Source organism: Eurypyga helias, unplaced genomic scaffold (assembly GCF_000690775.1).
Source record: "Eurypyga helias isolate BGI_N326 unplaced genomic scaffold, ASM69077v1 scaffold4975, whole genome shotgun sequence".
Taxonomy (NCBI): Eukaryota; Metazoa; Chordata; class Aves; order Eurypygiformes; family Eurypygidae; genus Eurypyga; species Eurypyga helias.
This window is the reverse complement of record NW_010251926.1, coordinates 28,285-46,401: the sequence shown is the minus strand read 5'-3', so window position 1 is coordinate 46,401 and position 18,117 is coordinate 28,285. Positions and strand designations below refer to the sequence as shown.

The 18,117-nt window shown below is 42.8% G+C and overlaps 1 protein-coding gene across 1 annotated transcript in view; it reads right to left on the bottom strand.

Annotated features, from left to right (window-relative positions):
- Positions 1-3,438: 3,438 nt before the first annotated feature.
- Positions 3,439-18,117, bottom strand: part of ADAM12 (ADAM metallopeptidase domain 12) — a gene marked incomplete at both ends in the record, with an annotated part of 39,369 nt that continues 24,690 nt past the window's right edge. The window contains 3 exons of the mRNA XM_010152165.1: positions 3,439-3,634; positions 5,137-5,226; positions 9,700-9,877. Coding sequence (XP_010150467.1) covers positions 3,439-3,634; positions 5,137-5,226; positions 9,700-9,877 — 464 coding nt within the window. The remainder of the gene's footprint in view (positions 3,635-5,136; positions 5,227-9,699; positions 9,878-18,117) is intronic.

Here is an 18,117-nt window from a genome sequence, read left to right as displayed (position 1 = left end):
CTCTCTTCATCTTGTCAAGTCTGTGCAAGAGAAAGATGGAGCTGAGCTGTTATTCTTTGCGTTTAAGGAGTATGCTAGCTCTCACTACCTCTCAGAATACGGCGTGATGCCTTTACGTTTCCAAAAGAAAAAGCCTCTCCATAAATCTGCAATGATCAAAATAGTTAGATTTTACTGAATTCAGATCTTTACAGTGCTTGGATAAAGGAGTATTTTTGGGGGGGAAAAACCCCAACCAAGCACAAAAAAAAAACCCCAAACCAACCAACCACCACGACCAAACCAGTCAGCAATTATAGGTCAGCTAACTTAGATGGGAAGCCCATCTAGTTTGCCTATAGGGTTGTACCTGACAAAAACTGCAAATTTTTTACGCCTTTGAAACAAATACTGACATTAATATTGCTCCTGCCTAAACAAATGGCCATGACTATGCAACAAATTTAAGTATGTTCTAATTATTAAGTCAATGCCTGCCACTGGCTCTCCAAAATCATTGGGTTTTCACTACTGGGGAAATGAAGGAAAACACACTGACAAACGTCTCCTTTCCTTCCCTAAGGAATCATTTTCTTGTCAATGTAGAAGAAGCCATGAGTCTAAAGGTGAGTATCTTCTATTCCTTGGTAATCAATCTCGCAAGTAGCGTTATCTGTGTACCTGATCGCTCCCGGAAAATGCCAGTGCAGTACCAGGCACGACACAAGAGGCGTCACTATCGATGTATCTCTCAGTCACACCAGTATCAAGGGTTCAGATCAGGGCAATTTGGTATTTTTGAACATGAAACAAAAAAGGTTACAAGCAGTGCATACATGCTGTTCCTTAAGGGTAAAAATGACCTGAATTAGAGTGCGTAGAGAAAGTTGTGTGTTCTGGGAGCAGACTGGAATGAACATTAGCTGTGGCTGCATTCAGAGGCTGTCCCCAGGTGCTCCTCCCTCCTTTCACACCAAGTTTTCCATGCTAATGCAGAGAGGGAATAGCAAAAAATATTCCTCTCTCTGTGATTTATCTGTTGAAAGTAACAAATAACCCCCAAGGAAATGCATGTACTTCTTCCTGGGAACAGGTTCCTATTGCTCGGTCTAATGTAAGCAAGCTCTGACAGTGCTCATCACTTTTCTTTAACGAGCTCTAAAAACATTAAGATTGACGTTTATCATTGGGCTACTGGACATCTGTAATCTGCTGGGTAAAGACATACAAAAGAAGACATTGATAAGGAATTCAATATACTGAATATTATTTTAGGAAAGCTATTGTATTCTGTCCTGCATGGCTTTGTCCTACTGGGAAGAAGGAAAAAAGGAATTAATGTAAATGAACTATGATCTCCTCTTTCTTTACAGTATAGAATTTTTTTTCAAAACCCCACACAACTACTCCTTTACTCCAACACATGCTGTTGTTAAAACCAATTCTAATCAATTATAACAATCTGGTAAAAGCATCAGATGAGTCTTTTTCATATGAAGTCCAGAGACAACATCTTAGAGTGTCAAGTCTCTCTTTCTGCTGCAAGCAAGGCTGCAAAGAAAGAGGTTTTGATCTGTATTTGTCCAACCGCATGGCCCACCGAGCCCTCTTCCCATTCCACCCCTCATCTGCCAGCTCATACCCCAACCAGAGCTAAGTGTGATCAGGTGGTGGATATTCACATCCCTAGTCTTTATATCCAGAATCTAAACCTTGGGTTTTGCTGGAATACCATCTGCTGCACTGCAGGTTTACTGTACTGGCATTATTTCTAATTTATACTTCTAACAGTGTGATAAGAATTAGACCTTTGGGTTCAGGTTTGGTAACATCCCATCCTCCCTTTCAGGATCTTTATCGTTGGGTATTCCCAAGGCAAATAAGGGTATTTCAGCTGAAGTCTGTTTGAGCTCTCTTCTTAACAAAGTCATCTTTCTCATAAGCAGACCCTCATAGCGTTGGCCGCTGGAGACTCCATGCACAGCAGTGCCCGTACAGAACAGTCCCAAGAAGGAAGACAAGAAAGAATTAGGGGAGCCCGGAGGGTTGGAGGACATGACGCGTTAAGAAACAGACCTGGCAAGAGAGCTGCAGCAATTCAGCTCCCTGACCTTTAGCTGCATTTTTCTCAGCGACTGAAATTATTAACAGTCCGACCAAGTAACTTTCCATGGCATGGGAAACTGGTTCATAAGGAGATTTTGCTTTATACAAGAGAAAATGTCTCTGCATCCCGGGGATTAAAAATCCCAGTATGACTAAGACTGGAGGCTATAATTGTACATGCCTATATGAGCTCATATCAACCCTACGACGCGAGTGGGATTTGGAGGAGAATATCAGACACATGGCTCGCTCCACATGGGGAGTTTAATTTTGAACTGGAACTCCTCTAACATGTTCTTATACCCACATGACCAAGCCAACCTCCTATCTGTATCAGTGGCATTATTTCCTGAGACGCTTTAATGCTCTTTTAAAAATAAAATTGAAAATGGTCCAAGTCCCTGCAAAGATAACAGATAAATTCTTCAACAGACTTCTGATGAGGGTTTTGACCAAGGAAAACATCTGTATGTCATTACATTGATACACAAGCTTGGGAACATAAAGGCAGAGATACTGACTTGAGAGAGGCTAAGGGAGCTGAAAAAGTTAGTTCAAAAGAAATTAAATCTAGCTCTAAGTCTCACTTCTCTTCAAATAGTTTAAAATCGTTTTCCCATGTGAGAGTGGGGGCAAGTGAGATGCTGAAGGAGACGTGACTTGTGAGGCAGGAGGCAACAGCTGAGCTAATACTCGTGTTTCAGCGGAAAGGCCACAGCACGTAACAGAAAGGTGAGCAGTTTTCCTGGGATATCATCTGCTTAGGATAACCCGAGAACTCATGCTGTTAGATTTTTTGCAAAAAGTACATAAATTCCCATGGGAGAACAAAATCTCCTGCTTCCGTGCATGCTCTGCTAAGACACAGGTTCACAGGGTAACACCAACCAAAAAAACACAGTGATACAAGAATCTTATGTAAATGTCAAATACTCAACTCTGGTTTGGGATGTAGACAGACACGTATGTTTTGCAGTTTAGCACATGGAAGGAAGCTTACGTGCCAGTCTGAAAGGGGATGCGATGGCAACCCCTCAGAGCATTCAGCGCTTTGTAGGATGACACAAGGCCGTATCAGCCAGTGTTAAATGGTTTGTCTGAGTTCCCCTAGCCATTTTCAGCAGTGCTGCAGAATGAACCAACTTACTGTTGCTCCTTACCCCCTGCTGCGAGAAACCAACACGACTGCAGATCAAGGATAAAATGAATCACAAACTGCTTCCCTCATTATTCAGTTCCCCATTTCAGGAAAGAATAGAAACAGATTGGTACTGTATAAAATTCCTCCATAATCACACGCTTTTTTTACCCCGAGTCTATCTCATAAACACATCTCCTGGTTCTTACACTCACCTGGGCCCCAGAGGGTGATGCACTGCTGCTCGTGGGTCTGGCATATGCCGTTGTAGCAATAGCCATCCACCTTGTGGCACGCGTGCCCGTCGTGCAGGTACACGTTGGCTGGGCAGTGCGGGCTGGCTCCTGTGCAGAACTCGGGCAGGTCACAGGAATTACTTGACTCTCGGCAAGAAATCCCCGCTGGTTTTAGCTGCAAAACAAACAAAATCCCTTAACTGCTGTAATTCTAATCAATACGAGTTATGCAGCGGTATAACCCATGCAGCACACAACGGTTTTTTCCACTGGCTCTGCACCAACTGTCCGCAGAGGACAGCTTAAGGATTACGCAGCTCTTTAAATACATTTATTTGACACGTGTTGAGATGGGTTTGGCAGGAAGGTAGGCCAAACTGAACTTGCAGCTGCAAACATGGCTCAGGTCAGAAGGTAAATCCAGCCTTTTGTTCATTTTCAAATCAGAACCATGGTTTTCAGCATGCCTCCTGCAATCACGCCTAAACACGCAGGCACAGAAACATTGGGCTGTACTGCAAAGGGTGTTCTGTAGCACTGACCAGAAGTTAGACCAGAAACCTTTTCATCCATATACCCCCTATCCCTGCAAGTGTCCAAGGCCAGGCTGGATGAGGCTTGGAGCAACCTGGTCTAGTGGAGGGTGTCCCTGCCCATGGCAGGGGGGTTGGAACTAGATGATCTTTAAGGTCCCTTCCAGTCCAAACCATTCTGTGGTTCTGTGATACGGCTATGGCAACACAGCTGATCCCACACCATTGTGTTATGGTATGGCTCAGCCCATCTGACTCTGAATTCAGCTGCCTGACAGCTTCCTGGATGGAGGTGCATTTCCTCATGGAAACATCACTCTGTCATGGGCATCGAGATCTTCTTCACCTTAATTATGCAACTAGTCCATGTAACTGTTCTTGTCCTGTCCTGGTTTCTCTGGATAACTACATTTTCTTTGGGCTGAAGGCAACCAGTAGGCAATGCCAAGTCAAAGTGCCAATCTGAACGTTCCCTTATCAACAACAGCCACAAAAGACGGGTGTCGCACTGAATTTTGACTGCATGGCCACAGCGCCCTTGGTAGAAAGCAAAAAGACCTGAAGATTGACTTTGCTAAAAAGCATTTGCTGGCTGTTTTGACAGCTTGCTGTTAGTGAGCTTTTAGGCAGATGGTTGCCACAGACACAATGGAAACTTGCTGAATGCTTTATTAGCCCATATGCAAGGGATGGTCTGAGAATTCAGGAAGGTAATGCCTGCGGCAAGTTGGCTTTTTATAGTGCGTTAGGAGTCCACAGGAGCTGATGATCTGCCATTAATAGTATACACATGCTGTTCACAGAATTAATATTTTAAGAGTCTTGCCATAAAAAAAGGGTCCAGCATTTAATGCCTGCTTGCCAGAGCATAACATAAGCATGAAAAAATCAAAGGATACAAAAGTTTGTGAAAATAGGTTTTACATGAGCAAATGAAGTTGCTACAAACAGCAGACACCATCAACAAAGTCGGTTGATCTGCTACTTCAACAGCAGTTAAAGACTTCTTTGGACTGTTTACACGAAATGCGAGAGTCTCAATGATACCAATTTGCTTGGCCTGTATCCTTCTTTACCGCCCTGCAGTTGGGAAGACTGTGGAATTGTGCCCACCCCCCACCAAGGGAAGTTTTGGTCGGGTCACCTGGCAGTCTTCGCAGCAGAGTCCATGCGCGCACACCGCTCCCGCGTTCAAGGTGCAGGTCGTTGCATTGCAGCACCGGTTTGTGCATTCCTAGGAGGAGGATAAATTTACAGCAGACAACTTTCAGTCACCAAGTAAATCAAGAGGCTGCCTATAGCTCTGCCAAGGAAAGCTAGGCATGAAATAATGAATTATGCATGAAATTCTACAACTTGATCCAAACAGTCTTGTCTGTCCTTAGATTCAACAAGCGCAATAGCAGCAGTAAAACCAGACAAGCCGCTGAGGAAAGCCGGTTTATTCTGGCTATAGATCCAATCCCAAATATCACAAGCAACTCAAGTGTGCTGATACCAATCATGATTAGTTTTATTTGCACAGGAATCAGTGGAACGATTCCATTGCTTCCTGTGAGATTCCAGGACCTCTGTTACAGTCCCTGAGCATCACCACTACAGATCTCTGCTTTGTGATAGCTGCTCACCGAACCTCTGTGTCACACAGAGACCAGTGGCTGCCACAAAGAAAGATGGATGACACCATTCCATGTCATCTCTTATCAGGGTATGCCAGCAACAGAGCTTGGAGAAATGCAATGAGTATGAATTGCATTCTCCCGAACTGATACATCCCAATTTCACACCTACGGATTAGACGGTGGCACGTGCGGGCTTTTGCAAACTTTATTCTCAGTAGAATGAGCTAGTAAGAAGTTTCAGAAAATAATGGATTTGTTTTTCCAAGATGATGCTCACAAGCTGCACGTTACATCAGCTGCGCTGGAATCTCATCCCTCTAACAAAAATAGCAGCAGATAAAATTGCTCTTCGGCTGTGTTAAGTCAGTTTGGCTTAACAAAGGATCACTAACAATAGAGGGAACACAGGAAAAATAAGTGGGTTAGAATGATGTTCACAGCCTCTTGTTACTTTATTGGCCTTTGGAAAGCTTTCCAACCGGAAGACAGAGCTACCGCTGCACTCACAAATAAAGAGCAAAATGATTCTTAGCATTTCACTGTTTTCTTAGATAATATCTGCCTGAATAGACAGAGCTAACTGTGCTGCTCTGAAGCAGTGGAAAAACTTCCTGCACCTATTTTTGATCATGCCAGAAGGCAGCAGGCTACGCAAATATTTCTGTGCAGCTGCTGTATTTAAGGACTAATGTTCCTCTGCACTGAAGCACATTTTATAAATTCACCTCAACAGCAATCTGAGAAAAGCAGAGTGGAGGAAAGCAAAGTCAGTCCAATTAAGGTATTTCTGAACCAGTCAGCTCCTACATCACATCATCTGGCCCTACACCAGCCAGCCATGGGAAGCAATCGGTATTCCACAGGCAGATTGGGATAAAGACACAGCTCTTCGAATGATGTTACTGCAGCCTTTGAAATTTCCAATTGCTCACTCACTTATTGTAGGGAATGAGCTTGGTAAATAGTTTTTGTGCCTGGGCTATTAAATTGTCAGGAATGGTTTTAACATAACCAGGCAAGCAAACAGAAAAGGCTCACAAGGCAGTCGGAGGCTGCAGGCTGCCACCCGGAATTACGGTTGTGTTGGAGTTTATTATTATTGGTTATTATTAGTAACAAGAGCAATGATGGGAGCTGGGTTTCTTGGTGCAGGTCTCCTGGGCTCATCAGAGCATCTCCAACAGACCAGCAATTCTAGCATCACCTACACAGTGTTGGATACTGCAGGCAGGACATGTTTTCACCCCCTTTTCTAGGAACACAAGGTGGGCCTCCTTCCAGTCACTCACGATTGTATCAGCTTCTGTCGCATTTTCCTGCATTTTCTTCTTTTCTAGCCAAAGCCCCTCCAGAACTTTGAACTGCCTTATTGCTTTTCTTTCAGCCTTTCTCATTCTGCTTTATCCTTCCTGAGATCGGGGCGGGAGGGGGTACGGAAAAGCTCCACTTGCAGTTTCAGACGCAGCACGCTGCAGATTTATAGACGCCTACTGGTGCTTTGTTTTGTTTTCCTATTTCTTCCCTAGTAATTTCTAACAGCCTATTTACCTTTTAGACCACTCTTGAGCACTGAGCTGACATTTTCATGGGACTATTTATTGCGATATGAAGTCTTGTTCCTCTATGGTCAGAGTCAGCTCAGAGTCCATCATCTTATATGTGATGTTTGGAATGTGCATCACTCCACACTGCATCCCATTTGTCACCTTAATGCCTAGTCCAGCTCCCCCAGAAGGTTCCTCTGCAGTTCTTCACAGCCAGCTTTCATCTCTACCATCCTAAGTAATATCATCAGCAAATTGAAGACTATTCCTCTTCCCAGGATGTTTATGAATATGCTGAATTGTGTAGTCCCCAGGACACATCTCATGGATACATCTCATGCGGCATCTTCTTCCACTGCCTAAAATGGATGATTTAACCCAATTTTTGCCCACGCAATATCTTCTCAGCCTACAGCTACCAAAGCATTCCTAAAGAGGCTTTGTCTAAAGCCTCTCTGAACTCCTAACAGGCTGCAGTGACCGCATCACCCCTTCCCATCCACTTGGTAAGTCCTTCAGAGCACAGTGACAGGTTTGTAAGACGAGGGTTCCTGGCACAAAAGCTGTGCTGACATGTCCCCACCATGTCACAGCTGTTCAGGCACTACCTCTTTATCACATTTGGAACTGTCTGACTTCTGATCTACCAGTTTCTAGTTTTCTGATCCCCCCTGCAGCCCGTGATGAAATTAGCTACAGTCATCACCGTTCAGATCTCAGGGACCAAGGATTTTCCTTTTTTCCTTCTTCAATCTTGCCATTGCAATGGGAGGGTTAATCTACATTAACCCTCCTTCCCTAGACGCTGTAGCACATCAGCTATTTTCATTAATAGAACCCAGAAGGAAGCTGGGGGTTTACTGATGATGTCACCCTTGGTCAGGTCGCACACTCTTGGCCTGGCGGTGGGTGTGCCGGCACCCGTTGTACTCAAGAGGATGACCAGCCCCTGATGAACACGAGACCGTAGTGTGGTCAAAGAGTCCCTACGGCATTCGTGTTCCCAGCGTGGTCTGAAGGCTGGGAGGTGGGCTACAGGCACGACTCTCCATCCTCATGAATCCACTGCTGTCCTACTGCTATGGAATGCCCGTGAGCACAGACCTCAACATGAGGTTAATATTTGACTTAGAGGAGAAATATCCCTACCAACCACCTACATCTACATATTCAGACTGACACGTAATTCTGATCACTGAGAAAATACAACTGGTGCATGCTATTGTTCAGCTTTCCATGCCAAAACACACTGCCATACTACTGACGAAACTCAGCTGGCATAAATGTCTGGGCAGTGAATTATTAACTAATCTAACAGGTTTCCTGGTACCGCTCAGATTATAGCAGTAAATTCCAAATTAATTTAATTGGGCCCAAGCTGCAGTTTTTCAATGTAATTAAAAAGGAAAAACAGAGAAAGAAGAGGCAAATCAAGTCAGTGCTTGCTGATGTTAAGTGGCTTTGACTTGAAAAGGTACTGCTAACATTCAAAAGTGAAAATGAGAAAGATAACTGGGTTAGAAAGACATTTGCAAGCTGCTTGCACTCTATTGACTTTAAACAAGGAGATAAGCCTGCTTTCCCCAACCTTGTTAGCCTGAAGAATGAATGAACTGTCAGGAAATCCTTATGGCTTGTGTAAATCCAATACACTGTATAGGCAGGATACGGCAATGTCTTGCTGTTTTAACTGCCCCGATCTATTCTGTCTGCAGAACCATACTTATCACAGGAAACAAATCCCTCATCTGCTGATGTCTTTAATTCAGATAATCTGAGAAAATTTCAATACAGCTGATGAGCACGGCAAGCCAAAGGGATAAGGGTGTCAAGCTCAGGTATTATTTGACCCCCAGGTTTTGTATATCTACTCCTGATCTGAGCAGTCTTCTGACACATTCATGAAACCAAATGGAATGATCTTTGAAGTGGTAGCAATCTTTTCAAGAGGCAGTAAAGGCCATTTCTGTTAGTAAGGTAATTGGCTAGAGGCAAAGAAAAATCTCCCGGTGAAGGAGGGAAAGGTCTTGTACCTAAAAACCGAAGCTGGCTGAAATGAAAAAATACCTAGGCAATATTAATGTTTACATAACTATTTATATTAATATAAAAGCATGACTACTTCTCATACATGGAATCCTCAATTAACACACAGTATCTTGAGAAATTTGAGCAAGGTTAACAAATGTATTTTCAGTTTTGCTTGTTAGCTAGTACGTAAAGGAACTTCTCTTGTAAGGAATGTGACAGTCGGGTAGTCTGCTGGAGAAGCCATGAGAGAGTTTGTTCTCTCACGGTGAATCGAGCACTTTCTTAACTAAAAATACCCTGCCTGAACTTCAGCAACTCAAATGCAAGTCAAACAGAAACTTGCCACATTTCTGAGGACTCTGTGCTTTAAGCTGATAAGATAGAAGCAGTGAAGGGACAGTTTTGCTTTATACCAAGTAGTGTTAAACACACCAAAGCAATTCTGATACGTCTTTACTGCTAAAAACCTGCAGACAGGAGGTGAGCACTAAGTCTCAGGTGGTGTCTTACATCAGGCTCCCCGCAGTCACACTCCTCTCCATCTTCCACGTAGCCATTCCCACACTTCTGTCCACCGAAGGACTCCTTGACTTCAGGCAAGTTAAAGAGGCACATTCCCACTCCTTTTTCCAGGCTGTTTTCCAGGTCCTTTCTACTGCAGCTACTGAATACCATGGGAAATGGATAGCTGGAAGGAAAACACACAGAAAAAAAAATTGAAAAGCGGTAGTATTATCAGATTAAAACATCTCTCTCCTGTCACTCTGGTGACTTCTTAGCACATCTGTGCACTGACAAGCAGGTTGTCTTCATGCTTTATTAACCCTTTAACACAGGATTGAGAAACAGCAACTCACTGTGAAACTGTGTCAAAACCATTTAATAATTTCTGACTATGAGTAAGGGAAATTCCATCATTCCCACTTAAACTTGTAGGTGCTGTTAAGGATTGGAAGTGTTCACATCTGGAATACCTTCCCCCTCTTTTGCAGATGTTGATACAGAGCAAATTTTGATCATGAACCTGAAGAAATACTGGGCTTGCAAGGAGGATTCCTGCATTTACAGGACTGCAAAACAACCCAATCCTTCTTGGAAACTTCAGCCTCAAATGCCAAATTCATTCATCTTACTCTGCAGTATGGCAAACTTCCTGCTCTTTTCAGGAAAAGAAATTAGAGAAAACCACCAAATTACTTGATAAGAGTTAGCTTTTGCAATTCATCAAAGTCGAGCTTGGGAACTGCATGATTAAAGTAAATACAGTTCCTACTTTAAATCAGAATGACTGCAAAGACATTTCTGAAAATACTCATATTTTTGAATTCACACTGCTGAGAGCAGGATTTGGCCCTGCCGTGCAGGCACATAGAGGCTTTGGTTTCTTTTGGAAAACACATGGACATTGTTACCAAAATGATCCAGTGTAGTACAAATATCAGCAGATAATCTGTTTGTCTGTTGGAGGACTTAATTCCATTTCACTACAGAACCGTTGCAGCTTCATTCACAGATGTGAGACAAAGTGGCACCTGGCTGTGGCCACCAGAGTCACGTCCTAAAGCCTGCTGTGCCCTCTCCGCACTGAGATGTGCACGGGGTTACATCGAATCTGGATCACAACCAAGTCCTAAACCAGCATCTCCCCTAAGAGTTGGTACCTTCATCACTGCTGCTCCATGGTCCAGCAGTAATTTGACAGTATGGCAGTGCAGGGAGCCAACCTGATAACGACTGGACTTTATTCACTAAATGCTCTGTATCACTCACATGTTATTAGGGCACAATCTTTACAGACGAGCAGGATAATAGATGGAAGTTCTGCACTGCGGAACTTCAGACTTCGATTAATCTACTGTTGTTTCTAATATCCCAAAATGAAAAGCTTGCTTTGTGAATGATGATGCCTAAAGGTATCAGAAAAGGATCATTTCTATTAAAAGTGTTTGACATTACAAATGCAATAGAGCTTCTTCTGCTGACATAAGGAGGTTAATTAGGATCTTCTAGAAAGGTTCTGGGTAGTGTACAGAACAGAATTTATTTTGTGCCTACTTAAAATTACCTCTTGTACAGATTCTTTTCAAATACAACAGCCAGATCACTGGAAAAGAACATAAACATGACTCTGAGAAGGAAATAATTTTCGTGTATCACTGTAGGGTTTGTCTAGTTCAACTAAACAGTTTTGTGATTCACTGACATACGACTTCAGAAAGTTAATAGGCATCTCCACTTAAAAGGCTGATTTCTGGAAAATATCAGCGTTTAGGCCAAATGACAAAGTTAATGATAAATAAAGACATTTCAGAACAGCATGAGGTAGGAGTCAGGCTGCTGGCTGCAGCCCTGGGCCCCAAGGGAAAACAGGGAAGGTACTCGGAGTAATGGAACAGAAAATACAGGCACTTGGAAAACCTCCTACTGAACGTTTTACGTTGAGCAATTGGAGGTGTTCTCAACAGGACCAACTCCTGTCCTACTCTTAGTCTGATTGGAAAAAACTCCCACAATTTGTTTTGTACATGGCTATGAACAAGTAGATGGATGTACACTGCTATCAAACACCAAAAAAACCTCAAGAAACCCAGATACCTCATTGATAAATCCTGCACAAAATATATGATCAGACACGATCCTCATATCAACGTATGAATCGATGAATACTGCATCATCCAGGCAAGATCCTTCACTTCAGCGACACAGATTTACTTTGATAGCCACCGAGACGAACGCAGGGAGACGTACATACCTTACAGAGACTGAGATCGATTTGGGAACACAAATAATGCATTTTTCCCCGTGCCATATGTCTCGGCCACACACGGATCATGAGAACAGCTTGCCAGTCAAAACTATCAATATTTAGGGCTGTTCCTTTGGATCTGTGAATGCTCAGCACCATTTCCATGAATGCAAGACGTGTCTGCCCATCACTGGAGAACAGAATCCTTACTCTCTACCAGAGGTGAAATAATGTCATTGTTAATGAATGAGGTTTTTGTTTCCCCCTAAAGGAACTTCAAGCTGTTTCCTATTTTGAACTAAGAGATCTATTCATCTTCTGGCTTTTCCTGCTCTTGACACTGATTTCCTCAGCTGACATCAGTGCAGCACATGTTGATGAAAATTTCTGAAAATACTTTTTCTTTACCAAGTGTGCCCAAAATAAAGCAATACAAAACCAGAGATGAGCCCAACTGGAAAGAGAGAGCAACTGAAGGGTAACCACACCAGGCAAGAGAAGATCCCACATCAATTGATGCCAGTTGCTATTTCATTGGAAACATAATTGATTTTTAATACCGTGGTATTCTGACACACAACCATTCTTCCTTTTTTTTTGACAAAAATATTCCCATGTTGCAGCCACAGCATTTGATCATTATGATTTCAGGCTACATTTTGGCTGTCTTTGCAATTCTAAAGCTGTTTCCTCAGAAGCATGAAATCCCTGGCAGATGGGAAGGGAAGCTATAGATATCAGATGTCATTAGCATTAGGCACAAAGCTTAAGTGAATCTGGAGCTTGTGAAAAATGATGAAGTAATGGTCATGTGAAAGAAACTCGTCCTCTGACCAAATGCAGCAAGCTTCCTCATGCCACCCTGTTAAGAGGCTTCAGACCTCACCTGGAAGCTGAGGTAGGAAAAGGTCGTGGGGTCTCCACTTTAAAATCAGTCCTTGACCTGCTGCCAAGATTTCAGTAGCATGCTAAACAGGGATATTTGTGCTTTCTCTGGTGTCTCAGACACTTACCCTATCAGAAAAATGCTCAGCCACCAGCTCATATAGGCCATTGGAGAATCTTCCATAGGTAAAAATTTTAATTAGCAATCAGTATATTCCATTATCCTTCACCCAAGACATTTTCTTTTTGAGATCCTTATTTTTGTGCAGTTGGGAAGAGAAAGGAAACTTTAATCCCACCTAATTCCTACTCTAAGATGCTGAATAGCTCACACATTTTCTACACTGTTTGAATCCATAGATTTAATACACAATGGATCATTTTGTCAAACCATTCTGACTGTGGGTACAACTCTTCAGAACTCAAATCGTGCCTAGCACTACATCAGTCCCTTCAGTGGGTTTACAGCAAGGAAAATCATTTCAGAGTCTTTCTAGCCCTCTTGAATCCACAGCATTCCTCAGTGTTTCCTTGGTGCTTAAAAGATGCCCTTAATCTCAAGCAACGAATACCCTAGTCCCCAGCAAAAATAGCTCTGACTGTTCCTGCAAATGAGAGCTTCACAGTAGTAAGAGGGTGTGTGGTAATTGATTCCTTTAGAAACAGAGTCAGGTCTTGTCCCATTCATTTCTATTTCAAGCACTCAAGCCATTCAAATGCCAGCTTCCTCTACGCTGTTTTGCATTTAGCCTGTATTAGATGGCTCCTTTCATTAACTGAGTGAAGTGGCATCATCCCTGTGTCAAGTCCCTTTTAAGAATAGAGCATTCTTTGTACTAGCACCGCCTGGCCCAGCATAGCCTTTTTTTTGCATGAAAAGTTCATCTCCATCATCTCCATCCCAGAGGCATTTCCCTTCCTAATGGGCTGAATAACAAGAGAGTACAAGCACCGAGGAAGAGAGTCACTGCCCCAGAAAATTATAGTCTTAAGAGATCAGACAGCCAAAGCATTCAGGAGAAACAGAGTGGCTACTGATGGGTGCAGTAGCTCAGCCAGAATCCTAGTGCGGATCCTGCCGCTGAGGCTGCGGTGCCCTCTTTGCCACTGCTGTCTTTCCCATTCCTCCAGCTGGAAAATGACCGAAGGAGCCCTGACTTGGGCTGCAGGAGATATTTTCTCCATTCCAAACCCTACCACTGCATTGCAGCAATACCACCAGAAAGCCATCTGAACTGAAACTCCCTTGGTTCCTCCAAACATCTAGATGGCTATCTACATCTTCAGGTGCCCAAATAATAGTTCCTTGGACCTACCTCCTCCACGTTCCTCCACTGTGACACACAACATATTCTACTGTTTTTCAAGAACCACTGAAGCAGAAACACTGTCAGTGCTTCTGGAAATCCCCTATGTATTGCACAGGAAGGTAAACGGCAGGTTCACAATAGCTTGAAAACATTTTGATTGTCATGATTATCACTATCCCATCTCAGGTTTTGTTTGTTACTCAAGAACTGCAGGACTTTTATAAAGTAAATGCCTTGTTCTCTCCAAAATGTTGTTATAGATACACCCGTTCATTATATGTATATATACATCATATACCTACTTACAGGGTTCATTTATTCCAGTTCATATCGCAACCTGATTATTCAGCATTATGGCAATGTTTGTACAGAGCCTTTTACCAAAAGGCCCTGAAGTGGTTTACAATTATTCACTCAATTAAAATGCACAACAGCCCCAAAGAGCTCTATTAAGTACCACCAGGCCTTCCTCCCTGAGGTAATATGATAATTGGAGATTATATTAATTTTAAAAGGGCATTTTGATTTTCCGGAGCACACTTACTGAGACAACAGTTGACTAGCTAATTTCCAAAGGGGCAGAAAACTGGGACCTGGTTTTGTCCAGAACGCTTGAAAAATCAAGCCCAAGAGGCCATATATGGAAATAGCTCCAGCATCAGCAGTGCATGGTGCGTGCATTAAGAGCCTGAAGGTGCTCAGAGACAAGGAGGGGTGCTCAGCCCCAGTCCCATGCATCACAAATTTCACTAGTCAAGCACCTGAATTTCCAACACCTTGTCAGAACTGAACACTGCAGTGTCTCTTTGTGTCTGTCTCGACGCTGGGACCCTCTGAGAGTCACAGATATCAATACTTACTCTCCTTAGACTCCAAAGTTCTTGATTTTTGGGTGCAAATGGAGAGGAGGAGAGCAACTCAGATCCTTTCATTGGGGGCAGAAGATGTGAGTTTGAGCTCCCTCTTGCTCAGACACTACAGAATTAAGCACAAATGTGCAGGTTTTCTGTTGCAAATCCCAGTCTTACATAGGAACCTGAAAATTGGGGGGTGGTGGGGAGGTGGTGTTTAACTTAAAAAATAGAGATAGGGTTGCTTAATTCAGGTATAAGTGTTGTTTACATGGAAAAAGCGTCAGTGGTAGACAGTAGAACATGAATAATGTCTAGAAGGTAGAAGCTGAAGTGACAGGAATGCTTCTAGACCCAAGGAGGTATTGATTTCAAAGAAATGTGACAAATTTCCAGCCTCCACTAACTCCTGGTATAACTGACATAATTATTTCCCACTAAAAAGCATCCCCCTTGGTTTTAACCTTCTGGACATAATTACTGCTCTCCATTTCTCGAAAACAACTTTGTATGGCCTCCTAAGAGATATGAGCCTCCTAGAATAAAACTGCATTTGCTATTAGATGACATTTTTTGAACACTTTAGCTATTCTGTACAGCATGTACGTTAATAAATTAGTAAGCGTAAAGAACCTCGCAGAAATAGGTATTAAGCAGGAGATAAAATCCAGTTTTCTTTGATACTGAAATAATATAATTTGATATTTGATATTGATACCAAATACTACAGATCCCTTCGTGTCTATAGTTCTGTCATTACACATTTCTTCATACTCCTCAAGTTTTAATAGCAATCGTTTAAAATTAGACAGGTGCCATAATATGGAAGGGCTTTTTATTCTATTATTTAAACAATTTCTTCATTTGTAAGCAATTTGAGAGAGAAAGACACAAATGGAGTTTTAACATATATCCCACAAGCACAACAAAGTAAAGAGAGACCCTGAAGGGAGCTACAGGTTCTCCTCCACCCAAAACGTTTGCAAACGGCAAACACCCAGGACAATGGGGAAGAAGGGGTAAACCGGAGGCCTCTTTGTGCTCCTGGAAGATATGCAGGTGTGTTTGCAAGCAGCACGTGATGGAGCTTCGTACAAGACACCAGTCCCAGAGCTGATGTGGCACACCTTTTTCAGCAGTGATGGAAGGATTCAGCTGAAAATGTAGAGGGGTTTTCTACATATATAAAGTATTGAAATGGTAAGTTTGCTTCAAAAGGCACTAGATGTCTGACAACTCATACTTATTTTTCTAGCCTATTTTTCACTCTCCTGCTCCTCTTTTATAGTTTTAATCCCTAGAGCATCAATAAAGTAGAGCACGGAATTGGGCCATGTAGTTATACATGACATCAAAGCTCTTGCTGTCTGAGTTCATGGTCAGTGATTTAAAAACCAGCCTAGATTTCTCCTACGGCTTTTGTCATGTGCACGACATGGTAGTTTTTACACTTCCAATAAATAATCGTGAATACGTCGCGCCAGCGCTTAATTTAATTGATGTGTAGTGGCAATGACTTGTTGTGATACAACGAAATTTCCTGGGTGATTGAAAAGAAAGTCTTTCCAAGTAAATGTTTAAATTCCACACACAAATGCTTTAGGTTCATTTTAATTTGGCCCTGGGGATAGTGTGGAGTCCCAGAATGCATTCACGTAATCTCCCTTCAGGTGCCCAGATTGGATTGTCATAGCCCCAGCTGAGACTTGACCTCTCCCATTAAACTGAAGGTGAAAATTTAACTACCTGAAATATTCAAAAAGGCAGATTTATAATACTGTACATGGGACTTCGGGGCAGAAAGCAGCAATGAAACAAACGGCTGCATGGTTCGGAGAAGCACTTTCTGCAGAGGCCCAACACTTAATGGCTTTATAGAGTATACACTGTCATGGCTTGATATTTCTGCAGTCATCAAACTGCCAAATAAAACATTATTAGCAGTTACTTTTACTTTGACAAATGAACGGTCAGAGAAGTTTTTTTCTTGTTAAGAGGCCGATTGTGACTTTCCTTTCTGTGTTCTGGGGGTGAAGCAATACTAAACCCATTTATCAATCCTGACAGTATTCTGACTATATGCTGGAGTTATCTGCATTGCAAAAGGGAATTGAACTCAGACAACTGCTCTTCCTGTTGGAAACCAGACAGCCGAGGAAAGTAGCTATAATCAGTTTGAATTTGCCTCTGGCTCATCTTTTGCTCTGTTTCCTTTTAGACCACTACCTCATTAATAAAAATCTGCTGGATTGCTGAGAGTTCAGGTTTCACAATCTACTACTTAAAATTTGAGGTTAATCCAATGCTGACTACAGTAAAAGTGAAAAAGCAAACCAATCGCAGAGGGAGAGGTGGAAAGGCGAGGTCGGGTCTGGTCCCAGGTTAAGGAGAGCAGGGCAGCAGGCACGCCGTGCCTGCCAGCAGCAGTAGGTAAGAGGCACCAGCAGAATGGCCCGTGTTTACATCTGTCACACAAGCCACGACATCCTCAGCATGTGACAAGCAAATAAAGTCAAACAGTCCATCCCATTGCTCAAAATACCTTGCTGAAGATCAGCTTCCTACCGATTTCTGGTTAGGTAAAAGGCACTGTTTGACCTGCCTTGAAACACTAGTGCAGCGCTACGTCTCCATGACTTCATTTAGTTCCCGACATGATTTTACAATCAGCTTTTATTTTGGGCTGTTACATTCTGATTTTCTCCCCTGAAAAACCTCGGAATCGTTTTTTAAATAGGTCAGGAGTGGATTGGGAGGGGAAAAACCAAAAATCTGCCTTTGGCAATTCGGCTTTGAGAGGAGCACTTTATAGAGAGCATGTTTGGGTGAGGGGGTACAAAACCATTTTCCAAAACCCAAAGCAGACCAAAGAAAGGGGCATATCAAACCCAGATTGTAATGCAGAAAAACCAGCCCGTGGTACTTATTTACAGACATTTCCCCCTTTCGCTGGTACAAGCTCCTGTCCCGCCTGTGTGTATCCTAAACACAACTCGTGATACTCTGCATCCTAAAGAACAAAGGAAGCACACGGTTATCCTCCCAGCGGATGCACTCAGGGTCATCATCCTGATTTAAAGACCTGCCATACCGTGGGTACTTGGATTTGGGCAAGGATGAGCCTGTGCATCAGGTG